This window comes from Sciurus carolinensis, chromosome 7, assembly GCF_902686445.1.
Source record: "Sciurus carolinensis chromosome 7, mSciCar1.2, whole genome shotgun sequence".
Lineage (NCBI taxonomy): Eukaryota > Metazoa > Chordata > Mammalia > Rodentia > Sciuridae > Sciurus > Sciurus carolinensis.
Window position 1 is genome coordinate 99,250,594 of NC_062219.1, and position 27,604 is coordinate 99,278,197.

Genomic DNA, 27,604 nt, shown 5'->3' on the forward strand with positions numbered 1-27,604 from the left:
CTGTGCTGAGACACATACAGGACTGTTCAGTGGGGGGAATGATGTGGGGCACAAGGAACAGCTATTCCTATTTTCTATAATAGTGCGGGTGTATTTCTGAAAAAAATCATGGTATTGTTTTCCGGACACAGATAATACATTTTCAGAAATTCTTTGCTCTATGTTATTGTTGGAGAAAGCCATTAGACCAGCTGGGAAAGCCCCTGTTGAAGAAGGGAGGATTAAAAAAAGACTCAAGCAATATTTCAGGGTCAGAAGGGCAGCTAGGAAGGGGAGGGAGGTCAGGGGATTGGAATTCACATGAATCATCAGTGTACATTATGACCAAGGAGGACAGGGCCATGGGGCTGTAAGCTAGGGCACAGGATTGGAACTGAGAAGAGAGCCCTGCGGTGGGCACTGTGAAACAATGAGAGGAGTTGCTTTATAAGTGTAGGAGCAATTTATCTACTGCCTTCAGTTAGAAGTCAGGATAAGATTTTTTTATTTTTGTGATTTTAACTAGAGTAATATGGCACGTATATGTTGTAAGACTAATAAACAATGTGTCATGACTTCTGTGGTCTCTAATACAATTCCTGTGTGAAAGGGGACTTTATACCTTCTTGTTTTCTATGTGTATGAGGAAAAGGACAAAGGACTGAGTGGCTCAGTGACACTTTGTTAACAGCATGCTGTGCTCTCAGCAAAGCCTTGCACAGTGCTGGCCAGCTGCAGCTTCTGTAAGCAGCAGGATTCCGGGGGTCACTCACTGCACAGCTGTAGCTGGTCTCTTGGAGGTCAGTGTCTAAGCAAACCTTTTGCCTTAAGCCAACTAGAATCACCATGCACTAGGGTGCTTTTCAGGAAGAACCTCAATGTCTGGACTCCTCCCTAGCTGACCTATCTAGGACCTCCTGTTCGTCTTTGGCTGCATATTTTCCTCCTGTTCTTCTCTGGCTCCTCACTATTAAATGTCCTGCCTTTCAATCTTTTTATTCTTCCTGGGGAGCTACCTTAACTCCCTAACCTATTAGCCACAGCCCAACCTTCCTTTAGCCTGTCTTTTTAAAATCTCTACGTATTTCTCAAATCCATCCTCTCCTTTCCATTTCTGATATCACTGGTTTAATTCAGGCTCTCATCATTTATTACTGGATTGTTACAATAGTTGCCAGCTAATCTTTTCTGAGACTGACCCCACCCTACAGTCCATTCTCTTCACCTGTCAGTCACCCATCTGTCTTATAAGAGCAGGTCACTAATAACACCTCGAGCAACATCCTAGCTCCTAAAGACAGGTCTAGGTTCTAGCATTGCATGCAAGGTCCCCCATGATCTTTAGTCCCGTCCCCTGCTTCCCCAGCCTTACCCCTGACCACTTCCACTTTATGCTTTTTAAGTACCCTGTGCACTTCCTACTTCTGATTTTGGGATTCTGGTTGGATAGCCTGAAGGTCACAACATCTTTTCCCTGCTCCTCATTATCATCTTTTTTGTTTTGTTTTGTTACCAGGGATTGGACCTAGGGGTGCTTAACCACCAAGCCACATCACCAGCCCTTTTAAAAATATTTTTATTTTGAGACAGGGTCTTGCTAGTTGCTCAGGGTTTTGCTAAGTTGCTGAGGCTGGCTTTGAACTTGCAACCCTCCTGCCTCAGGTTCCCGAGTGACTGGGATTACAACCATGTGCCACAGAGCCCAGCTATCTTCTTCTTGTTACCTTAACACCTGTTTTGGAATAAGGTGGCAATATTTAAGCAAACTAATAACCCCCTTCTTCCCTTATTCCAGAATAATTCAAAGTAGTCTTAAAAAATGATGCTGGTGGAAGGAGGAAGTACAGGAGGAGGTAGCTGCTGTGATGAATTTTGTTGGTGGGGTTGTGTGTGTATGTGTATGAGAGAGAGAGGGAGGGGGAGAAAGAGAAAAAGTAAGAGAGGGAGGGGGAGGGGGAGGAGGAGGGCGGGAGGGAGCATAGAAACTCAGGGCATTTTTAGCTCTTATTGCAGAGCTTCCTCTCTGTATCTCTACACACATTGGACCCAGCTGCTAGGCCAATGAAGGCCTACCAATGTGAACAGACATTTATCATCCAGAGCCCACTCCTAAGAATTGAGATTGTGATATATATGAGAACCAGTCACTTCCCACCGCGTGAGTTTGAATCCCAGTCTATAAACTCTGTTGTAAGAAAGATTACTTTTATTTTTTAAACTCGGGTTCTGACTAGCAGACTCCCTTTACTCCATTTCTGGTGCTCCCCACTTCCTCTATCTCAAAGTTGTGTGAAGGTTTTGGGGTCCTATAAGCTGCATGCCAAGGGGTCAGGGAAATGGGAGGGAACATGTGTACCTCCAGGTTATGTTGACGTACTCCCTGTAAAAAGGCTCCCTGTGATTGCCTCTGAGTCTGCTTCTGGGTTATTCTTAGGACTCCTGGATCTTCTGAAAGTTTAACTCTATGATCTTGCCCCTGGACATCACAAGCAGTCCTTTTTATCGGGATCTTCTACTGGGACTCCAGAAGTCCCTGATGTAGGACTCACAGATTCATCCTCTTGCCAAGAAGTATCTTTTTTTAAGACTGGGAAATGTCTTTTTGTTCAGAGACTGCTGCCCTCTACAACTGTAGCCTTAACAGATTTAGGCTTGTGGAAAATAAAAACCAGGTATTCTCTTGTAGGCTGCTTCTGCATCCTGTCCTGCCACATGGCTTCCTGTAGGGGTGGAGTCAGGAAGGGAAGGGCCCAGATTACCTTGTGAAGGAAAGATCTACTGTAAAGATAAAGTGAAACCCAGGGCAGCCCTTAGTGTACAGGAGAGGCTTTGAGCCACATAGTTCTGGATGGATCTTAGGTGTTCTAGGACTGGCAGATCTTTGGGAAAACCCGTGTTAGTTAAGTGCATTTGAAATGCACTTAGCATTTACTCCCTGGAGGGGATGCTGCAGTTGAATTGGTTTGCTACCATCCCAGCTAGGCAGAGTTTTCTAGCAAGCCAGCGTGGAGGCAACAGATCTCCTTGTGTCCTGACACTGTCCCTGGTCACAGTCTGGTGTGGCTTTAGGTGGTGGAAGTGTTTTCACTTAACACACATGTGAACAGCCCTGTTTTCCTAGAAAGGGGACTTGAGAGTACCAAGTACCCAGAGTTTTACAGACTTTGTTTAGTGCAATAATAAAAACGTTTTTTCCACTTAATTTAAGCATTAACTGTTTGAAAGAATAGCTATATAAAAGCTATTAGCAAAAATAATTTTCTGTAGTCTCATTAGTGAAGACAGGTAATGAAAATGGAAATGTAAAGGAGATGTAACGACAGGTCCTTGCTGTGTGAAGAACGATCACTTGTGTGGGCCCTAATTGTGTCTATAGTGATGAGCTGACCATCTGTAATTGCTTTTTAAATACTAATGTGTTTCTCTAGGTTTTTGTTGTTTTCTCTAGTAATAGAAACAATAAATGTAAAAGAAAGAAAAAAAAAGAAAGAAGGAATTGGAAAGATGCAGGGGCATCCTGAACAATTGAAGGTTCAATCACCAAGTTTTGGGAGGAAAGATAAGGGAGCTTCATGGACCTTGTCTCCTAAGAGCTGTTGTTAATGTGACCTAGTTTCAGTAACTTGCCATCTCTGTGTGTTTGTTGCTTCATATTTTCTGGAGTGGCATTCAAAGCAGTCATCTAACTCTAGATCAAGCAAGTATGAATAGGCAGCATCAATCTCATAGTTAAAATTTACTGAATGCTTCCTATATGTTCGGCATTGCTCTAAGCACTTTTTGTGTAGTTCTTATTCTGCCACAATAACTCTGTGTATTAGGTACTGTTATATTTTATATTATTAGAATGAGAAAACCAAAACCTGGAGAAGCCTAATAGTTTTCTATGTGATTTTGCCCAAAATCAGTCTTTGCCATAACGTGCACATATCTTTAACTTTCTGACTAGGCAGCATAGAAGGTAGCTGGAATTTGGCTTCTGCAAAGGTCCTGTTTTTGCCTTAGGGCCACACAAGTTATCATAGCTCACATCTTCTTTCCAACAGAAGTCATAGCCACATCTTGACTAGGAAGTACTTGGCATCAAAGCCTCCTCCATGACATAGGAAGGTAGGAGAGCTACGGGGAGTAAGTTGACCTTGGACTGGGGGAGGAGCAACCCAGAGGCAAGTCAGCAGCAGTAGTGATGGGTCCAGCAGGACTCATGGGGATCATGAGACAGCATCTACACAAGCCCTACAGTTCTCTTCCTTTTTCTGAGCATTTGAAATGTTAACTAGAGTTCTTGGGGATATAACAGAATGAGATCAGCACTTGGGTGCCAAAAGAAACATGGTGTCACATGATGTTTGTTTGACATCCATTTAAATATTTTAACGCTCTTCTCTAGTTTTCTTCCTATTGTTAAAAATTTTACCCTCTATTATTGTTTTCCCTTTCCCTGCACCTGTGGCCTTTTTTTTTTTTGTACCCCACACAGCCCGTAGCCCCTTTTATCCTGAAAACAGTATTTCTTTCAGACTTATTAATAAGGATTAGGAGTTGACTCTCTTGTTTTTTTTTTATTGTAAACAAATGGGATACATGTTGTTTCTCTGTTTGTACATGGAGTAAGGCATACCATTTGTGTAATCATAAATTTACATAGGATAATGTTGTTTGATTCATTCTGTTATTTTTTCCCTTCCCCCCCACCCCTCCCACCCCTCTTTTCCCTCTATACAGTCCTTCCTTCCTCCATTCTTTCCCCGCTCCCTAACCCTAACCCTAACCCTAACCCTAACCCTAACACTAACACTAACACTAACCCCTCCCACCCCCCATTATGTGTCATCATCCGCTTATCAGAGAGATCATTTGTCCTTTGGTTTTTTGAGATTGGCTTATCTCACTTAGCATGATATTCTCCAATTTCATCCATTTGCCTGCAAATGCCATAATTTTTTTTTTTTTTTTACTCTGAATGTAACAGTATTACCCATCCCTTATTTTATGCCAGGGTCCCCAAACTCATATGCCTACAGGAGCCAGGTATAAATGAATGATGTGGGCCAGGTGAGTACTGTGTCAAACTGGAAAGCACATGTCCTTTCTATAAAGGGGAAACCAGTGCTAAGCCCAGTGTCCCACCTCTGAATTTTCAGGTAAAATCTCCTAATTTTTAAATGTTTGCCATTAATTTGCCTTTAAAATGGGTAGGCCAACCCCACTGCATCTACTTGATGAGTTTGTCAGTTTTGGGTAGTGTACTCTTCTAAGCATGAGGGAGGTGGGGGAGGAGGGAGCCCCTGCATTTCCATTCAGGCCTCTGAAGGGACTTGAGGTGATCCAGTCTGTTTGACTTGACTCAACCCCAATCTCCTAGTTGATTGTTGTATGGAAGTAAAGCTATGAACCCTATTTTTGAAAATATGTTATTTTCTGAAATATATATTTGAAGCTTAATACATAAGATGATAATATTTAATTATAAGCTGGCTTTTTTTTTCCCCCCACTGACTTGTACTTTCTTAGATTTCAGACTCCTCCAAGGAAGAATACTGTTGGGTACCTGGGACATATTTTTAACTGACTAACATAAATAAATATCTACTTAAAATATAAGATTAAGTATTCTGTAGTTAAGGTATTCAGTGTTTGACTTTATCTTCCTAATGTGTTTCTGTTTTGTGGGGCTATTTTCAGGGTATGTTTGCTTTTCTCTTAGGTAAATTATTTAAAATGTCCTTCCTCTGGAAAGACTATTTGTAGATACTCAAATGCAAGCTAGTTCTTGATGTTTCTCTTCTATAGTTTTAGGAGGACTGGATTAAGGTGGACTTGCAATGAAAGATATCTGTGAAAAATTTGAAAGACTTTTACAATTTTAGAAAAAGTCAGCATTTGGATTCTTAACATAGTTTTCTTTTTTTGTGTGATGTATTGGGGAGACTTGTGGTGGTGAGCAGGCACAGAGGACCAAGGAATCTAATAGTTGGAAGAGACCACAGAGTAAGTGAAGACTTGATCCCTTGGAGTAGGAGGGTGCCCCCTATACACAAAGCAGTCCTTGTGGTGCAGCCGATCCTTGAAGGTTAGGGTTGCCCCCTGCAGTCAAAAATTAGCATGACTTTTGACACCCCCCAAACTTAACTACTAATAGCTCACTGTTGACTGGGAGTCTTATGGATAATATAAGCAAGAGATTAACATGTATTTTGTGTGGTATATATATTGCATACAGTGAAAAACATGTGAAAACTGAGAGATCACTTTTTATTGTGATGAGCAATTTACTGGAGAGACCAGCTGCTCACATGGAGATGTGGAGCTGATCAGCAACCTACCATGTTTCAAGCAGACTTGGATCCTCCCAACAGCTGAGCTCAATGTAGTAGCAACAGGAGATGGCTACAGAATCAGTACAGCACTGCAGTTATGTGCTGCAGTTCATTTTGTGCAGTTATGATTTAATCCTGCATCTTTGTTTACATGTCTCTCAGTGGCAAATGGCACCATGTATGGTCTGTGTTTGTGTATAAGTTTTGATAAATTTTGACATTTTGTGATCAATTTGTGTATATTTTATGGTAGTAAATGATAAAATATACGATTGTCTGTAAATTTTATGAATTAATGACATATCTAACATTAAATTTTTTTAGATTTCTAGGCTACGCAGTCTAGTTTTTTCAAATTGCCACAACTTTCCCAAAATAATGTGTACAAAAGTGAACCTGCTCAGTTCAAACTTGTGTTGTTCAAGGAACAACTGTGGTTGCCTATTTTTGGATGGCTTTTCTTTATTTTGAACTGAAAATGACCTGTCTCTTGGTTATTTCCATGCTTTAGAACAAGTCTAATCCTTTTGAGTTTTTCCAATATATGGTAAGATCTTTGAGGATTATGAACATATAGCATGTTTTATGTTCCTCTAGTATTTGGGACTATATTTCAGGGCACTGGTACCATGTGGGTTGACAGCATTAGCATTGGAATCCAGAGGACCCAGGCAGAAATCTTGCTCCACCTTATACTGACAGAATGAATGTGCACAAGTTACTTAACCTTCATAAACATCTGTTTCCCTATTGGATTGAAGTGAGTATTAAATAAGACAGTGAGTAAAAATGCTTAGTTTAGTCCCTAAAGTCACTTAATAAATGGTACATCTGGGTGGGACATACTGGTTAAGCTGGAAGAAAGGAAGTCTTGCAGAATATCTTAGGGCTAAGCCAAGGTTGCCTAGAAATTGAAACTATTACTTCTACTGGGAGCTGATATTAATATGTGTAAGAGATATCTGCATTGGTTATTGTAGCATTATTCATGTTAGCCAAGATGTGAAATCAACCTCAGTATTCATCAATGGATGAACGGATAAAGAAAATGTGGTCTTTATGACAAGAGAATACTTTTCAAGCCTTTAAAGAAAGAAGAAAAAGAATCTTTGATACTCACTTGGTATTATTGTAAGAAAGACCACATAGAAGAAAATGATTTAAAAAATTGCTCCCTTCAGTGTCCCATGAGCAAGCTCCGTATCCCCAGAAACACAGTACCAAGGAACGCTCCAACCACATACATTTCATACCCTAGAGTTTGTGTCCTGAATTCCAGTGTTCTTCACAGCCGATGTATTGGATCCTCCTCCACATAGAAAGAAACCTTTGACTTCCTTGACTCTTGGCTTGAAGCCTCTTCTCCTGAGTCAGAACTGACATTAACCTTCTGGTTTCCCCTCCGTCTGAGTTCCCCTTCCTCTCTAGCTCCACCCAGGCCCTTCTGCCTCTCAGAGTTAAAGGCTCCTCAGAGTCTCTACTATAGGGAGAGACTGAAAGCCAGTGAGGCCTCACCAAACCAGATTCCTTCCCCATTACCTTAAAGATGCTTTCCAGGTGAGGGACTTGCTAAGTTATTTATTTGCTGAACAAGTACTTAAATTGCTTAACTGGGTTTGAAAGAATTTTAACTAAAGGAAGCATAAGGTCCCCCAGATTGACCCTATCTCATTTTTTCTTCAATAGGTTAAGCATACTTTCTTACATTTTCCTTAACTATTTTCTTCTACATCTATTTATTGTGGTAGAGATTGTTTTCTTTGGGATCTTTGGAATCAGATAATGTAATCTTGCCTTTTGACTTCTTTCTAATTAAAACATTAGAATTTTAGGTAGACTTGTGCAATACCTTGTATTTTTATACAACATGAAAGACGTTAGTATTTGTTCGTAACATAACTGAGGGAATTTTACACACAATTAGATCTTCAATTTTTCTAAATTTTGAATTTTTTTTTTTTTTTTGTGGTGCTGGGGATTGAACCCAGGGCCTTGTGTTTGCAAGGCAAGCACTGTACCCACTGAGCTATCTCCCCAGCCCCTAATTTTTGACATTTTGTTTATATAGAATGTAAAAATTATGTGATATAGAATGTAAAAATTAAGTGACATTGAACCCACTTTGCGTTCCCTGGAATATATTTTAAATGAATAACTTCTTTATATTTCTCTGTCTGAAATTATGCTTGGGGCAGAGGCAAAGGATCACATTTTTATGGTGGCTTGTTGGCATAGGCCACTGCTGATGGGTCTTTGTGAAGAAATGCTGTGAGAAATTACTTAGAGCTATCACTGTGTCCTAGCAACCTAAGAATCAGATCTTGTGAGGATAGGTTGTCTAAGTAACTCTTTAAGAAACTGAAAAAGACTTTATTATTTATTTACCCTGAGTTCCTCATTTAGAAAATACTAAAATTTACAGAAAAGTGAAAAGAGTGGAATAGGATACTTAACCTGTTGTCACATTTACTAGTTCTGGTTTTACTCAAACAATTGAAAATAAGACATCAAGCGTTTCTGTCAACCTGCATCTCCTAAGGATAAGGACATTTTCTTACATAACCACAATACCATTATCACACCTTAGAAAATTACAGTCATTGTTTTATCTAATAAACAATGCATGACCCATGTTCAGATTTTCCCAGTTGTCCTTAAAATGTCTTTCTAGTGTCAAAAAAGAACCCAGAATCTAATCTAGGTTCATTAATTTGTGTAAATGTAAAACTGTCCCCCCTTTTGGGGTATGTATGTCTCATAGCAATGACCATTCTGCAGAACCTAGGACATTGTTTTGTAACATGTTCCAAGATTTGTCCAATTTCTCTCTTTTTTTTGAAACTTATTTTATGAGATACATAAAATATTGTACACAAGTGATAAGTATGTGGGCTTGTGAAAGTCTACTCTCCAACCTCTGGGATTCTAAAAGTCTGGCTTTCCACAAATCCTTATCTCTGCACTTGTTTCCCCATTGCCTTTAGAGAATGTCTAGTGCCAAGACAATTTCCTGGCACTTTGCTACGGATCAGGGTGCTGAGGCTGGGCCACATCCAACAATTTAGGCAGTTCCATTGTACTTATCTCAGATTCCCTACCGGGGTTTCAATTAAAGAAGTTATTGTTCAGTTCCCCTTCTAAAAATGTTGCATTATGTAATTATCCTGGCTTTAGGAGATTTGGGTTGTTTGTATACCATGTGAATGAATTGACTATTAGGAAAGCCAGTTTAAAGCTTTTGGTGATCTAATTAAATTGTTCAAACTCCTTCAATATCTAGGTTGTAGAAGACACAATACAGGATGTTTTTTGTTGGTTTGTCACAACCTAGTGTGTTTCTTTTTCTTTCTTTCTTTTATTTATTTTTTGGTCCTAGGGATTCAACATCATTCCAGAGGTAGCTCAGAGTTCTTTATTAAAACAGAGGTCGAATGTTAAAAATATTATGACTACGGCCAACTTTGTCTTCACTACACTAATTACTCTTTCCTCTCTTTGTGGAATAGCTCTTTCCTATTTTTCTTGTTCTCAACATGCATGCCAAATGGTGATGACAAATGATGTTGTGAATTGGAGGCTTAACCTGGGGTCAGTGGGTCAGTGGGTCTGGGAATCCCATAAGAGTGTATGCAGAGTTTATGTGTAATTGCTTATTTGCTTTGTCCTAGAGAGAGGTTTCCATAGATTCCATTAATTTTTCAGGGGTATCCGTGAGCCCAAAGGAGTTAAAAACACTGGCTTATAAAGTTGCTTCTTCATAGGGCTGTTGATATTTTCTCTGGACATTTCTTTTAGGTAATCTTTTTGTATATATGTTTTGGGTTAAAAAATCATAAGAAATAAAATTTAATAAATTTATGATCTTAGTCATCATCTAGAGATAACCATTGTTTACATACTGGAAAATATCTATCAATCAATTTGCACACACATACACGTGCAATCATACATGAAGAGACTTTTTAAGGAGCCATTTTGTATGAATTCTTTCATCTTTGCTAAATGTAGAGCAACGACATTTTTGCTTAATTGCTACAGAGTAACCTCTGGTACGGCTATACTATGATTTATCTAACGAATCCTCTATTGATGCATAGATATTTGTATTTTAATAGGAATCAAACCTTAGGCATTGGAGTAGATAAGAGGTAGGAACCTGGGATTTAGCTGGTCACAGGAGCCCTCTTCCTTTGTTCTACCCTTCCAAGCCCCCCATCAATGGGTTGGGCTCTGGACTTTGGGTCAGAAAATGTGTTTGCTTTTCCCAAACAAACAAAACAGACTAGTTACTCTCATAATATTCCCTTTAACTCCCAGTGACATGAAATAATATAATAATTTTAGAGGATTTGTCCACTTCAGAGCAGCATCATTTAAATCCATTCTCCATTTTCAGGGTTCAAATGGGCCTAAATTTGTATAGTTTACCTTAAAATTAAAAAAAAAAAAAGATTATTATTATTATTTTTTTTTTATGGAAAAAAATCCAATACTGTGATTCTTAAAATTGTGAACTGTGCAGTCAGGAGAGACTTTATACACATCTATGATTTTCCTTATTGTGTGTGTGTGTGTGTGTGTGTGTGTGTGTGTGTGTTCTATGTTTTCCTGTGATAAATTGCTGAAAGAAGTGTTGCTGATTGTCTTTTCTTCCTTTTCTCTCTTATCTGTTTACCAGTGACATGACCAGATTAAAGGCTGCACTAGTCACCACCCTTGGGTCTAGGGGTAGTAACTGTTCCCATCTGGCTACATGTGATTAATAGTGTTTATGTCATGGCATAAATCACATTTTGTTGTTCAGTCAGCTGAGACTCTGGCCATTAAAAAATTTTACTCGACAAAAATCAATAACTGGTGGTTTTTGGAAAGGAGTTCTTTAACAGTTATTCCCCAAGTCTGTCTGCAAAGATAAACAATCAAATTACTATACTCACTAAAATAGTGCAAGCAACAAGAAATACAATCTCACAGATAAAGGATGACCTTAAGTAAGGACAGGTAGGAAACCATTTTAAGGAAGACAGAAGGCAACCAAAGAAACCCAATACCCTTTTAAAAGTCTTCAAGAATGTCACCCTTTCCCACAGATCCAGTCAATAAAAAAAAACCTCAGAGAGCTCAAGATGAATTTTCAGAAAAGCATGGAAAATGAATTGATAATAGCATTTGGTGACTGACTTAATGCCACTCACAACTCTCTGTGGACTGTAGCTACAATACAGAAAATCAATTTTATTTACTCGTATGCCTAAAGTTTGCCTAATACTTCATTGTCACTAGGAAAGTATACAAAAATCTAAGTAAAAAACTAATTTAGCCAAGATGATGAAATTTCTTATATAATAAAATGGAAGAGTGTCTTTTGGGGGAAAGAATTAAAGATGAATCTTACATGCCTCTCTTTGTGGGAAATACTCTGTGAACTTTTAAAATGATGGTTTTGACCATTTGTAGCTACATGCTTGAATAGATGGAGGTAAGATCACGAGTCCTGATTCAGTTATGGATTACTTCACAGGCCATGGGTGAGTGCCTTGGGATGTTGCTCACACAGCCTGTTTGTGAGGCAGTTGCCACTGCTTTTGTGAGTAGCCCAGTGTTTTTACTTCAAATTGGAGCACGCCTCACTGATTTCTGCCTGCGACTTGCTTCTTAGGAATTCGTGGCTGCAACTTACATTTCAGGAATTCAAGTTATACTAGTTTCGCATCTTTACCCTGAGCCTCAGAAAGAGAAATTCTTAATGGGAAAGTGAAGCCTTCCCTCTGATACTTTATTTTATTTATGACCCTGTTCACAGCACAGATCGCATCCTCCTCCTTTAGTAAGTTGGTGGCTCTCTAAATAGTCACAGATGCAACTGAATAAAGAATGAAGAAATAAGGAACATCTTGTGCTTTTTTCCCTCTGTGGAAGATGTAACCCCTTTATGTAAGACATGACCCTCAAATTTGCTCCTGCTAGATAAGGGGAGGAATAACCTTCAGACAAAGTGCCTTGGTAAGAGCATCGGAGTTCTCATTTTACTGTGCAATGACCAGGCGCTGAGAAGGGATCTGTTTCCTGTCTCTGCACTGCATCATTTTCATTTACAATTATTGGCAGCTGTTACAATGCTAGAAGTTTAAGTTATCTCAAGACTCTACAGTGAGTTCAGATGTTTGTTTATTGGAGCTGCCTTAGGCTTCTGAAAACACTCTTTTGTGTTCTCCTAGTCCTAAGAAAAGGCTCTTCCCAGAATCAGCCCTCCCTCCCTCCTTGCTCTTTTCTGGGAACCTGCTTCAGTCTCATGAAGAAAATTGAATAAAGAGGACATGGGGCTTTCAACTAGTTAAAAGTAGGCTCCGGTGGTGAGGCGACCTGAAACGGAAAGGAGTTGGGACTCAACATCCTGCGTTTGTGCTTTGTTTTTGAAACTTGAGTTAGTTGCATTAATGAATTAACCAGCAGTCTAGTAATGGAAAATGTTTCTTCTGTCCTGGTGGGGGAGCCAAATACTATAGATTTGTAACAGGAAGGCTGTTGATTCTGGCTTCATTGTTGGGCCAGTCATTTGTGAGCTGGTGGCCGGACCGCAGGCCACACACTTCTTCCGTGCAAATCTTCATGTATTGGAACCGCCTGGGTATTGTTTCTACTGTCGGAGACTTGGCCACGAAAAGATGGTGAGCCCTGGGTTTCATTTTATTTTTGTTTGTGTACATCCCTAAATCTCTGAGGATGGTGCGGAATGCCAGACCCAATTCCAAGGCGGGGGTGGGGGTAGATTGCGAGGACTGCTTAAATCGATAAGCATATGTGAGTGTTTTTTGCTGCTAAGGCTTTTTTTCTATGTCATCCTCTGTAGAGTTCTGGGAACGCGTCCTATCGCTGTTCTATGTCTTCCTCTGCGGATTTTTCTGATGAGGATGATTTCAGCCAGAAATCCGGCTCCGCATCTCCAGCTCCGGGAGATACCTTACCCTGGAATTTGCCTAAACATGAGAGATCGAAAAGAAAGATTCAAGGGGGCTCTGTGCTGGACCCTGCCGAGAGAGCTGTGCTTAGGATCGCAGGTAAGTACATCCTCAGAAGGGGATGGAGAGGGGAATGCAAGTTTCGGAAATTCACCCATCTGTTCCCTGGGGGCTGCATCTGGGAGCTGATGCACTGGGCAGTAATTTGTCCTCAAGGTGGGGGAGGAAAATGACTGTGTTTACATTATGCCTCCTTTTACCGATAGACCAATTTGCCTGCCTCTTGGTGACTAAGCTGTTTGGCCCTGCTTTCTGGTTGGATGAATTCATATATTAAAAATGTAAGGAAATATTTACAGGCACCTGTATTAAACTTTCCTATTTACATGCTGTAGCCACTGAGGCACCATGAAAGTACGAACTCCAGTGATTCTTCTTGTATTTGCTGGAAGCTGTGAGAAAACAGCCTTCATTTTCATTTTTGCTTAGAGGCACTGAGCTACGCAGATTTAACTCAAGTAGAGACATGGGTTTTGGTACCCAGGATTGCAGAGTTTATTTCCAGTAACTTGGATGTCATTTTTTTTTTTTTAAAACGTAGCATCTCTGTCAGCATCATGTGTCCACAGCAGCTTTTGAGGGCTTAGCCATCAAGCATTTCTGATGAATTAATATATGGGAGGTGCAGGTGTTTCTGCCTTGTTACTTGGTGGTGTTCTCTTGTATTGGCTGTAAAAGTCAAACCAGAAGTGGTGGCTTGTTTTACCCAGCTGACAGCTGAGAACACTGTGGAAATAAACCCTTCTACCCTGCAGTGTCCTGTGGTTTGTTTATATTTGTTCTGTGCCGAAGAGTTGCTTCCAGGGCTGGTTGTTCCTCCATCTCTTCAATAATTTTTTTCTCTCTCTCTTGGAAATGGTTACAGGGCAGAATGGAGTATGTCCTTGGACATTCTCCTTCAAGCCAAGGTGTTTTTTGAGTTTTTTTCTGCAGCCAGAGGTTCAGGTCTCCTTTCCTCCCCTCTTCCCCTGCCCCTGCTCCTAACTCTGGGAGGTCCCCCGCCACAGTTTCTTTTGCTTCCCAAGATAATGGCAAAGTTGGGACGTTTTCTCCAAGGGCCTGGAGGGGATGGCCCAGATTACAACCACCAAGGCAGCCGAGAACCCCCTTAGGGTCCCCCCAATAGGGTTTTCTGATTACGGGAAAAACAAACAGAGCTTAGCCAGTCATTCTCTAGTCAGGGTTTCTGAGGCAACAGCCTTGAGCTTCTTTTGGCTTCTGTTGTGAGATGCTGGCGGGGCTCCTCCAGCCTTTGAAGAGGAGGGGTGGAGTAGGAAAGGGAAGGAGGAGGGAGGATGGAGGCAGGGATCCAAGTGAGTGTGAGCAGAGGTGGCCTTGGTCCTGGCTCTCAACCCCCTCTTACCCTTCTTAAGTACCAAAAAGTGTTTAGTCACTCAGGCCTGCCTCCTTGCCTGGCTGAAACCGTCCTGTAGGTCTGAGGCTCAAGAGAGAGGTGCCACTGCCCATACCTGATGTTTGCCTTCTCAGAAAGAGAAAATAGGTGAAAGGAGGGTGTGTGGGAGTTGCTGGGGCCCAAGACAAGCCTGGGGCATCAAAACAGGATCCTGATCTGTGTATTTTTACAGAAGGTGGATACTTTGCTTTTGGTAGTGAGAGAAGGACACATAGGTGTTTGTTGGGGAATGAGATTATATAACTTGGGGAAGACTATCTGGTACAAGTCATGAGAAGTTGGTATTAACCATCAGCGTTCAGCGTAGGTGAGGAAGGAATGGGAGAACTGGGGTTCTAATAGGAGATATTAGACAGACAAGTGATAATGGTGGACACCTTGAGGGGAGGGGCCGTGTGTTATTTGGTGTAAAATGTCCACGGCATTTGTAGGAATAGCTATGAAGTGGGTGGTAGAGACCTCAAAGTTACTGACTTTTAAAATTATGCTAATGGTTCAAAAATAAGTTAGAACAAAATGAAACACCAAACAGTATGGAAGTGATTTAAACAAATACTGGTAAATTGAATGTTTGCAATACAAATCATAAGTAATACCCATACATAGATGGCAGACACAGTCCATAAATATTTGTTAAATTCTTGATGTGGCTTAATTATGAGATTTAGATATGTGTTAAATTGACCACTGTTCACCCAGCATGGTGATCTGGGTACCATTTACCTAAGGGAATCTGGTGCTGTGGACAGTTTAAAAATATACCCTTAAAAATTCTTCTAATTTTATTACACATTTTCACAGTGTCCTTGAAACTCACTTCCTTTTTGAAATTCATCTTTGGAAGACTTGAGGGGACATTCGGAAACAGTATGAGGATGTTTGTAATAAAAGAGGTGATAATTTAATATTTTTATTTTTCTAAAGCCATAAAAGTAGAATTGATTGTGAAAATGCCTACTGAGTTAAAAAGACCATATGGCCTGTGGGATACTTGAATTTATCCACATTGAATAATACTGAGTTTCTATAAGAAAATGAAGAATTGCACACAGTTCTTATCTTTAAAAAGTTAGTTTAATATGATAAATGAATGTGTTGTCAGAGAATTACACCTTGGTTGGAGAGATTAGTTGTAATGACTGTAAGCACCCAATATTGAAAGAACCCAGAGGAGAGTCTAATTAACTTGGGGTTGGTGGAGGGAGGCATGACAGGTTTCTGAAAGGTTTCTAAGAGGAAGTGCCACTTGAGCTGAGATTTAAAGAGCTTGAGGGAATTAGGGTGAAAGCTACTGCCACTTCAAAGGGACGGAACTACATGAACAAAGGTGAAGAGATCTGTTTAAATGGAGCTGCAAGTACTGAGGTGGCTGAGCATGAGGTTCAGAAGAGAATGGCAGAAACTCCGTGGGTGCTTGCATACAGTACTGAGGCATTGGGACTATTCATGCTGTAAAGGTGGGGAACCTCTGAAAGATTTTCAAGACCCAGACCCTGGCACATGATAGGCAAGTGCTCTACTGCTAGCTATACTCCCAGTCCCACTTTATATTTTTAAGAGTGCTTGTGTATTTATTGTAGTTCCATCATACTAAAATCTGAGACCATAGTATATTCACTTCCTATCTCTCAGGGTCAGTGTAAGAATAAAATGACAAGAGTTAAAGAAGGAGGCTGTGTAGTACCCATTGTAAAAATGCCTTTTATATATGAATAATACAGATGTGCTGTTTTTAGCTACAGGATAAGTTGAGTTTTTCAGACTGGAAGTACATGGTTTGTTACTGATAACATTCTTCTAAAATAAGAATTTTTGAAGTTAGAATTGAAGGATCAAAACTGTCAGACTTTGGACCTAGGCAAACTTGGATTTTAATTCCTCCTCTCTCACTAGTGTTTTGTTTGTACAATTAACTGAACTTCTCTTAACTTCACTTTCTTTATCAAAGACTATTATTGTCATAATGAAGATGGTGAATATAAAATGTTTTGTAAAAAAACTCTTTGGCACATGGAACATGCTCTATAAATGATAGTTTACTGATGACCAGTTTCTCTTCTAAGCACTTGCTATGTTATCTCATTTAGGCCTCCTGAGAACCCTATGAAGTAGGTACTGTGATTTCCTGGATTTTTCAGCTCAGAATCTGCTGAGGGAGGAGGCTAAATGTCCCAAGGTCATAAGGCGAGAATCTGCATTCAGCCAGTCTTGACCCCTGAGGCCAGGTTCTTGGCTGCTGTGCTTTCATCCTTTCCCTGTGGAATACACTATTATTACTAGCACGTCGAACCAATATCACCATTCCAAAAATGCTTGGGGTAAGTCTGTTTTACAGACAACCCTCAATACTGCTTCTGCTCATTTTGACTAGCTCCTTAAATGGACAGTTAAAAATCACTAAATATGCACTGACTCTATATTCATAAAACTGGGTGCTACCGGGTTCGGTTTCTGATGAAGACTTGGACTATACCTTCAGTTATCTTACTCATTGTGATGGGGGCAAGACAGTTTAGAATGATCTATGTCTGTACAAGTGTAGTCTGTAAATGGAAAAACTCTTGGGGATCTAATTGCTAACCCTTTCATTTCAAGAAGGTGTTCTGTAGATACCTGTTTGTTACTTCAGGAACTAATGAGCACATGAATGCCTACTGAGTTGCCTTTTTGTGCAGACTCTCATGATCTTTAAAGCTTAGGGGAAGGAGGAATCAAACAGAGTACAAGTCAGTGGTCTAGGTAAAAAAGAGAACTGTGGTCTTGCTTTATTTGGCGTTAAAAAAAAAAAAAACTAGGCCAATTCCTGAGGAGGAGCTAAGTGTTCTAGTTCTAGCTGAAGTAAAATACTTTTTCCAAGAGAATGTAGTCTTTTTCAAGACTAACTCATTCTCATGTAAGAGTTAATAGAAAATGGTCTACTTTTCACAGCCCAACATCAAAAAAGAAAGAAATCAAGGACAAAAGATCAGTATGTGTGAAAGGTGGAATATGGAGGGATGATTTAGATAAGAGGTTAAGGATCATCAGTGAACTGATTTATCTAATTATAGTAAGAATAGTAAACCAGAGGTGTTGGTGCACATCTATAATCCCAGTGACTTGGAAGGCTGAGGCAGGAGGATCGAAAGTTCCAGGTCAGCCTCAGCAGTTTAGGGAGACCCTGTGTCAAAAGAAAATATAAAAAGGGCTTGGGGATGTAGCTCAGTGGTTAAGCACCCCTGGGGTACAATTCCAGGTACCAAATTAAAAAAAAAAAAAACAGTAGTCATAACTACTCACATTTATATAGTGCTTCTTGTGTGCCAGGCACTCTTCTGAACCCCATTTACTCTTGTAGTTTTATGAATTAGGCAATGTTATCAACTCTGTTACTGAGGAAGAGACTCAGGGAGGCTAAGTAACTTGCCCTGGTCACACAAGTTAATGAGGAGCTAGGATTCCATCCAAGGTAGCCTGACTTCAGTCATTATTCTTTTTTCATTATTGAATTATAGTTACACATAATAGTGGAATTCTTTGTTACATATTTACATATATTATGCACATAATATAATGATATAATTTGGTCAACTTTGTTTACCGGTAACCTCCTTTCAGCCATTATTCTTGAACACATCCATTTACATGCCTTGGGTACCAACTGGTTTCTTCATTGCACCTTTAAACTAACCAGTGCATTTTTAGTATATGACATCAAACTTCAGGGAACCATACTCATTTTACCCAATTTAATGGATACTAGTACTACATGGAATGAATAATAAGAGAAAGAGGAAGATGTCAAAGTAATCCAAGGGTGTTATGAACCCCTAGGTTTTTGCGGAGCACAGAGGCAGATGCGCCGGCGGGCTCTGGGGGGCAGAAGGGAGGGACCTTGGGCTGGTCCTCTGGCTGCCGCTGGGCGGCCTGGGGCGCAGGCGCGGCAGGCCTGTCAGGCCCTGATGCGCCGGGCCACCTGCAGAGGCCGCCCCGCCCCGCCCTGCCCTGCCCCGGGATGTCTCCTGGGTGCGGACCCCGTGCCCTCCCCTCCTGGACTGCCTCAGAGTGACCTGAGTCTTCCTTTGCCATAAGACGGGTTGAAAAGTGTTTCCAATATTCCTCCATGTCACCCCTTCCCCGGAGAGTACTAGCAACCTCCGGCAGGGGGCTGCGCACATTGGTGGCCCTGATCTGTGGCATTGTTTCCCAGGCACCTGTTGTGGGTCCCAAATAGAAACGTGGCTTTTGGGGATCCGGGGCCAGGCAGCCAGTGTCCGGGGGTGGGCGTGCTTGGCCGCGCTGTCAACCGGGTGGGCGGACCGGGGGAGGGGTCCCGGGGCGCTGCGGCTCTGCTTGGAAGGGAGGGGCCGAGCGGCGCCAGGGCCGGAGCCCAGCCCGCCGGGGCGCTGACCGCGCGCTCGCCCCCTCCCTTCCGTCCCCCGCCCTCTCTCCCTCCCTCTCTCTCTCCCGGGGCGCGGGCGAGTGTCTGCAGCGCGGCGGCCAGGAAATGCCGCAGATGCGCCGCGCAGCATCCCGGGCGGAGGCAGCGCGCCCGTCCTCCCGCACCGCCGCCGCGGCCTCGGCCCGGCCCGGAGAAGGCGCCCGGCGCAGGGCCAGGGTGCCTGCCGCGCTGGCCGCAGAGGGTCCCGGCGCCTCCCGGCGCCCGCCCGCCCCCGCCGCGCTTCCAGCTCCTCCGCGTGGCGTGGCGCTGCTCGTCGCCGCCCCCGGACTCGCTGAGATTTACCGCTGCTGAAACCCGAGAGGGACTCCGGCTCCCCGGGAGCCGCGCGGCCAGCACCGCGGCCCACCAGGGGGCCTGGGCGTTTCCTCTGCCGGCGCCGGCGCCCGCCGCCCCTTGCACCCCTGCTTTGCGCCTCGGGCTTCAGCCTTCTTCCCCTTGCCTGCTGCTCCTTCCTCTTTTCCAGTTCCCAAGGCTGCGTCTTGCTGACTACCATACTGTCCTGGGGTTACGAGGGGAAGAGGGGAATTGGCCAGTCATCGCTTAAATAAACTTCGGCATGGCGGGTTACCTCTCCCCCGCTGCTTACCTGTACGTAGAGGAGCAGGAGTACCTCCAGGCCTACGAGGATGTCCTGGAGAGGTACAAAGGTATGTAGTCCCCTGTGCTGGGGCTGCGTGGTTTGGCACGGACCGGCGGGGCAACCGTTACCTTTCGTTAACCAGAGCCACCACTGTTGGGGCACTAGTAAACAGGTGTCTGAACCGGTCTTGGGGATGGCCCAGGTGTTTTTGGATGGAATTGAGTACTCTCAACCCAGGGTGGGGTGGGCGATGGTCCGGAGACGCCCTTGGATAGTCGGTAAAATGGGGGAGGGAGGTTGGTTTCCAAGAAGCACGTTGCATTTTCTCTCCCTTTGTAAAAGCTCTTAAGTGCTAAGCATAATCATAATTCTTCCTGGGATGGAGGATACTGATTAATGCTCTATGGGATTACTAAAGCCTTTCTGCCTCTGCTTGGCATGGGGTGCTGATTAGCTCTGTTAAAAAGATTCTTGTGATCTTAAATACATATCCCTTTTGCTGCTGAGACCAGCACCGAACCGTTTTCCTTAAAATAATTTTACTTATCTGAAAAAAGTTTATGGTTTGTGACTATATGCCTATTCTAACATATAGCAAAAATTATTTAATAGCCTGATGGATGAAAGACTTTATTCCGTGCGTTGGTTGTAAATTTAAAGAAGTATATTTTGGGATTTTTTTTCTTCCTACCATTTAAGTGCAGAAAATTCTATGCCAACCTGACAAATATTAGTATTTTAGTATTATGTTTACTTTGTAGTTAAATGTTAGAGAAAACAGATACTGCACCCTTGAAGAGCTTTTTGTCTCTTGAAATGTATTTTTAAGTGTGCATGGACTGTCTCCTTATTGTGACTCCCAAAACACCCGGCACCGAAGGGAGGCTCATATATATATATAAATATATATATATTAAAGCAAATAGTGGTCTTTTCCACAGGTTGGGTTCAAATGGTTTTTGCATCTTTTGAACACGTTTTGAGTTTGGTAACTAAATTTTTATAAATTAAATGGAATTTATAATTAAAGTGTGTAATCTCTTTTTTAGTAGAAAGTAGAAATATAAAATCCTGAACTGAATAACACAATTCCAAATCTCCCAGAGCTCAAAATCTACCCACAATTATGTTTTACCTCTTTCTAGAATATATTTTATAACTGAAATTCTTACAACCCACATGGAAATTTGTAAACACACAACTGGAATTCCTTTGTGCCAAGACTCTATTGTGTATAATACTGCCTCTGAGCAAGTGCAATGGTATTTTAGGCTGAAGCACATTTGTATCATTTGTGTGTGTGTGTAATTGTTTACCTCCATATGTCCATTTTAAAATAAGGTTCTTAATCAGTTGTGCCGAGAACTTTATAAACGAGAATATTGCTATGTAGACTAGTAAACCTTAAACCTTATTGAAGAAATATATCTGTGTTCTATAAAGTCTGGAAGAAAAAATTCTGAAAGCTCTACAATGTATACATTTTATGCTTTTGGAAGAAATTACAGATGTGTGATTGTTTTTGTCATACTGAGTTTTGCATTAGTGATACATGGGAGATTTCAGGTAACTGAGGAAGCAGACATTCTTTAGAAACTTGTCTTTATTTGCCTTTGTAAATACAAGCAAATTCAAGCTCTGAAGGCCATCGTACTTTACATAGCCTTCATTTTAACCATAACCTTACCAACATATACTTCTTCAAACATTTTGCACAAGATTTCACAGAAAAAGTGAGGGATACTTCCCTCATTTTCTTTGTGGTTTTGAAATGCTTAGGTCATCAGTTTGTACTGGACTTTATAGATGTTCTATATTTCATTTAGTCTTGGAAAAGAAAGAGAGCGTGTTGGCCAGTGTATTTCATGGAAAGCTGGAGACCTGGAAAACTCATTGTTTCCCGATGTGTTTGGAAGCCAGTTACAACTTCCCATCAGTATCCAATACGATGACTTCACTACAGTGCTTATTATCCTGATGACTTGCTATGGGGGCTGATCTAATCAGAAAAGAATTGTAGGCTTTGAATAGGGAGTGTCAGTTCACTAAACTTTGAAAGTACAGTTGCTCATTTTCTGAATTCATTATTGAAAACATTTTATGTTCTCATTTGAACTTGAGAGATTTTTTTTTTGATTTTTTAAAATTTCTGATAAAAGTTCTTTGGTTACAGAACGAGTTTACATTCATCTGGAGTATTCTCAGGTTGCCAAGTTATCATATGCCCCAGCTGTTGAGCAGTCTAAGTGGTAGTCAGCTGGAGCAAATTCACAATTTGCCTGTTGCCAGAAATGTAGAATTATAATAATATATAATATTAGGAATTGTGAATATTAGACTTACAAGTTGAGAGTTTTGCTAGGTCTAGTCCTTAATCTTGGAAGTACTTCAAACCAGGCCCTCTGTAGAAAAACGAGAATAGTGTCGAATGAGCCCTCATTATGGTGTGGTCTATTCTTGTGTATTGCTTTGGTCCTTTACTTCTGAGTAAAATAGGAAACTCTTTGCTGAATTAGAATAACACAGAGAGTTATTTGCTACAAAGAAGAGTTCAGTGTTTAGATTCATATTTTAGTCCTGTACTTATAAAATATATTCATAGTCAAAATATTTAGGGCCATTTAATAAAAAAAAATTACTTCAACTGATACCAAAGTCAGGGAGAATTAAGGCATATATATTTTAATAAAATATAACTTTATTATTGTTTATGCCAGAAATCATTCATGTTATTGACTTTTTTTTTTTTTTTTTGCTGCAGTGCTGGGGTTTAGAACCCAGGGCCTTGTGCTTGCAAGGCAAGCACTCTACCAACTGAGCTATATCCCCAGCCCATTATTGACTTTTCTATTCAGTAAATTATCCAGTGTATTTACTGTGTAATACATAATAACATTTTTGGTAGCATAACATAAAAGGTACATAATGATGTCTTGTCATCCTTCTCAAACATAAGGAAACAAATTTATACTATTATAAAAAATTAATTAGCTATCACTTTAATCTGTAAAAGTTATTGATTTTTTTCCTAGCACAGTGTTACTTTTTTATGTGATTAAATGAGAAAATGAGATAATCAGTGTGAATCCAGTAATTTTATTCTATATATTTTAGACTTAATTTTTAAAATGTTAAATTATTTTGGTCCAACAAAATGGTTATTTTTCCATTGATCTGGAAATTAATGCTGTTCCTAGACAATAATATATATAAAAAAAAGCCTTATATTATTCTCTCTGAAGGCTGAATGGATGGTTTGGTTAGTTTTGTATAATATCACTTAAACTCAAACTTTTATTATTTAGACAATAGGCAAAGTTTTCTCTGTTTTTCACTAATACTTTGAGTAATTGCTCCTGTGCATGGTGACAGAAGGATCTATGATTACCATAGTTTTCCTTTTCAGTTCAGTTTTACAACCTACATAGACATGTGATTGGTAAAAATCTTGTCTCTTAACTCTGTAAACCAACTCTGGTGTTCAGGTGAATTGAATGGTAAAAAGGTTTTGGGGAATTTCTCTCCCTATTTATAGCACACCTGTGATGTTGCTTAGTGGTTTACTTGACTTCCTGGACTCTTCAAAAATTTGATTTCGTATTTCATCTGTTCACACTATAGTCATGGCTTAAAAGCTATATAATAGGTGAACTCTATGCTGTATCATGATAATGTAGCGTCGTGGTTATAACAATGTTCATCTGGGCCTTTTCTTTGAAAATGAAACAGGTTTAATCTGTTGAGTGTTCCTTGAGATCGTGACTGTTTCTAACAGAAAATAGATGATGGTGCTTAACCAAATAGATGTTTTCTTTTTCTTAGGTACTAGGAAATGTGAGGTAGGTAGGCCAGGGTATGGAGTACTTTCATTTGCCAAGAGGGGCCCTTCTGGAGCATTTAGAGCATATCATGTGGTCGTTTTATGATCACAAGATGTTTGCTTCTCTTCCAGCCCTTCTGTCTCAGTTCCATGTTAGAACCGTTCAGGGGTCAGCCCCATATACAAGGTAGGAAATATAGATTTTTAAGCTTAAGTTTTAAGAATTTTGTGCCCTGACCAAAATCGAAGTTATATTTTTACAGAATAAGGAAAGATGGCTACTGGCTTTGCAACCAGCAGTGTCTGGCACACAGAGGATAAACTGTCTGTGCTGAAATTGGAAACTTGAAGTTGGGACATATGTTAACAACCATAACACAATACATTTGACTTCACTGAAGTTTGAGGGAACATCTGAGTGCTCCATTGACATCTCTGAAGATCTTCAGAAGGACATAATTGAATTATTCCTAATTTTAAAACATAGATTTGAAAAAAATTTCCACAAAACAATTAGGGTTTAAATTGGCAAAAGATCTTGTTTATGCCTCATGCCATGAGGAGAACATACCAGTTCTGGAATGTGAGCAATTATGAGATATTGTTAGTGAATTTAACTTTGAATTTCAGGTATACTGATGCTCTTTTACATTCTTTTATTCTGACTTACCATTTTCTCAACTTTTATTTAGTCAGGTACTTAAAAAAGAAAGCTTTATGCTTTTTAAAGCTTCTAGACTTTTTGTTTTTAAAATTTGGTCCATTTGAAGATGTTTATTTATGGATTGAACAATAAGTGCAAGAGAATAAGTACAAGGAGAAGAGGTGAGAACAGTTTATTTAGTCTTATTTTGTAGTCAGGCAATGAAACTTTTGTATTTTTGCCTTTGGGTTTCCTGTGCTTCAGGAGCTTGGCTCTGTGGGGAGATGAAGCATTTGACCAAAGCATCAGTGTGAGATTGGAGGTTAGAAAACATCTGAAGCTATAGAGGCAATGCAAAGATGGACTATCTAGGCTGTTGTGTTTATTCTGTTCTAGTTCCACACTTGAGTAGGATAGTACTGAAAATGTGTGCGAATCGTCTGACTCTCTAAACCCAGTGAACAAATCAAGGGACAGATGATTTGTACTTCAAAATGTTTATTATTTCACATTAATTAAAAAGAAACCCAGAGGCTTCTGTTACACTCATCAAATGAACCAGCCTTATCCTCTTTTGGTCTATTTTTTAATGTAATTTTATTTGTTGCTGTTTGCCACCCTATTTCCATGTCTCCCAAAGAGGAAGCAGATTAATCTGCTTGGGTTGGGTGTTGGGAGAAAGCTCTGTGCTTGGGGGTCAAATGAAATCTAGTTGAGAAGGTAAAGGTTTCGGGAGGAAAACTCCCAAGAGGAGAGACTAGCATAACTGTTCTACCTTATTGGCATAACCCCAGGGTCCATTTTGAGTTTTGGCTGCATTGGACATGAGCTCTGAGGTATGTATTTGGTTAGAGGTTATATGACAGTGGATGAATGATGGAAGGTTATGGTGGGCCAGATTGAAAGGGTCTTGAATGCCATACTCAGGACTGGATTTGAGCTTTATTCTATAGGCAGAGAGTAGAACCCTTGGTCACCCTCAGCAAGACAACCAGTGAGGTAACGCACCAGTGAGGAGGTTTGAGCAGAAGGAAGACCCAGGAGGCAGGAGGCAAGTTAGGAAGCCACTCACTGTAAAAATAAAATAGTTTCTAAATTAGAAATTGGTGATTCTCACAACTCTCTTCACAACTGCTACCTTTTCTTAATAAAGAAATTAAAGCTTAGTGACTTTTCCTGAAATCATATAGCTATAAGTGATGATAGCAATGGCATTTGAGCATCAAGTGGATATTTGACATAAAGCTATATACATTTTGAATATCATTACATGAACTGGGAAATATTACAGAAAGTTTTTATGAAAACATTTTTATTAGGGATCTGATTTTTTAATTTCTACTTTTTTCTGGGTATTGAACCCAGGAGCACTTAACCATTGAGTTACAGCCCCCACATCCTCCACTTTGAAAAATATTTTTAATTTTTATTTTGAGATAGGATCTCACTAAATTGCTGAGGTTGGTCTTGAACTTGCTTTCCTACTGCCTCAGCCTCCGAGGTGCTTGAATTGCAGGTGTGCACTGCCATGCCTGGCTTAAGACTTGTCTCTTTTAAAAGAAATCTCACGTAATCCCCGCTGTGATTTTACAAAGTATGTTATCCTTCTCCTTGTATGTAAGAGAAAGCAGTGGCATGGAATCTGATTTTAATTAAATCTACAACTTTCTAAGATGTATTAAATGGATGAGTGAAATAAGTATTAATAGTTTAGAAGTTCATCAAGATTTATTTCAATTCAAATATTAAGTAGATTTTGGAGACTGAACTGTTTTATCTTGGCTAGATCATAAATTTTAATGATTAAATATCCATGAAAGGAAAATAAAATTTTAATATGAGCATTTCCAGTGTATATTTAGATTGAAGAAATTTTGAAAATTCTTTTGGTAAATGTCACCAGTGAATGTGGCTGCTTTGATACATGCCTGAAATGTTTCCTGAAAGGAACTGTCAAAGGGAGTTGACAAAGTCTTGATTTTTCTCTAGTGGGTGGAAATATTTCCCAGGGGATCCTAGTATTAAAGATTCTGTACAAAGATACTATTGTCACAGGGAATTAAAAACATGTCCTGTATCTAGTGTTACAGTTTTCCATGCTGGCCATACTAGTGTGATGATATGGATTCTTGATTTTTGGCATGAAATAATGCTACTTGTTAGCTTATTTTATCCTACCTTTATTAACCCAGTGTGGTAGGTAAAATAGGGCATTTGAAATATTCCGAGCAGTAAAGATTCCAATGCATAATGTCATATGCCTATCATTACATACAATACAGAATAGTTTCACTGCCTAAAATAATCTGCGTTCTACCTGTTCTTTCCCCAGCTCTTGAACCCCTGACGACCTCTGATCTTTTCACTGTTTCTGTAGTTTTGCCTCGTCCAGATGTTATATATTTAGAATCATCTAGTAGTATTGTTTTATTGCTGAATAATAGTTTATTGTCTAGTGTACCATAGTTGATCCATTCACCTACTGAAGGCCATTTTGGTGGTTTTCATTTTTTTGTCAATTTAAAAGATGCTGTAAGCATTTGTGTGGATATAAGTTTTCAAGTCATTTGGATAAAGGAGTGCAATTGCTAGATTGTATGCTGTGTTTACCTTTGTAAGAATCTGCTAAGCTTTCTTTTAAAGTAGGGTCCCATTTTCCATTTCCATCAGTAACAAATGAGAGTTCCTGTTGTTCCACATCATGGTCAGCATTTGGTGTTTTCTCATTTGTGTTGCTATAACAAAATTCCTGAGGCTGGGTGATTTATAAAGAAAAAGGATTATTTTGACTGGTGATTCTGTCAAGGTTGAACTGCCACATCTGGTCAGTTTCTGTTGGGGACCTCATGCTGTGCCATATTAGACAGAAGTAGAAAGGGGGAAAGGGGAATCTGATTTGTGCAGGAGCACTTGTGCAAGAGAGACAAGGGGAGGTGCCAAATTCACTTTATAACAACTTGCTCTCTTGGTAACAGATCCAGTCCCAGAGATCTAGCTCACTCCTGAGAAAACTAATCCAGTCTTTTGAGAAAAACAATTTGTTTGTGGGTGGTGCCCCCATGACCTAATCACCTCTTAAAGACCCCATCTCCTGAAGCTGCCACATTGAGGAATTACGCCTTAACATGAGTTTATTCAAATCATAGCAGTGTTGTCACTGATCTATATTTGAGCAATTCCAATAGGTCACAGTAGCATTTCATTGTTTTAATTTGTGTTCCCCAGTGACAAATGATGTTGAGCATCTTTTCATGTAATAATTTTCCATTTGTTTATCTTCTTTGGTGAGGTGTCTGTTCAAACCTTTTGCCCACTTTTTAACTGAGATTGTGTATTTACTATTGAGCTTTAAGAGATCTTTGTATAAATTTTCACTGCCACTCCTTTA

General features: G+C 40.2%; 1 protein-coding gene across 1 annotated transcript in view; it reads left to right on the forward strand.

Annotated features, from left to right (window-relative positions):
- Positions 1-27,604, forward strand: part of Dst (dystonin) — a 456,059-nt gene that overhangs the window by 75,003 nt on the left and 353,452 nt on the right. Inside the window, 1 exon segment of the mRNA XM_047559692.1 lies at positions 13,150-13,357. Within this exon segment, the coding sequence (XP_047415648.1) occupies positions 13,150-13,357 (208 nt within the window).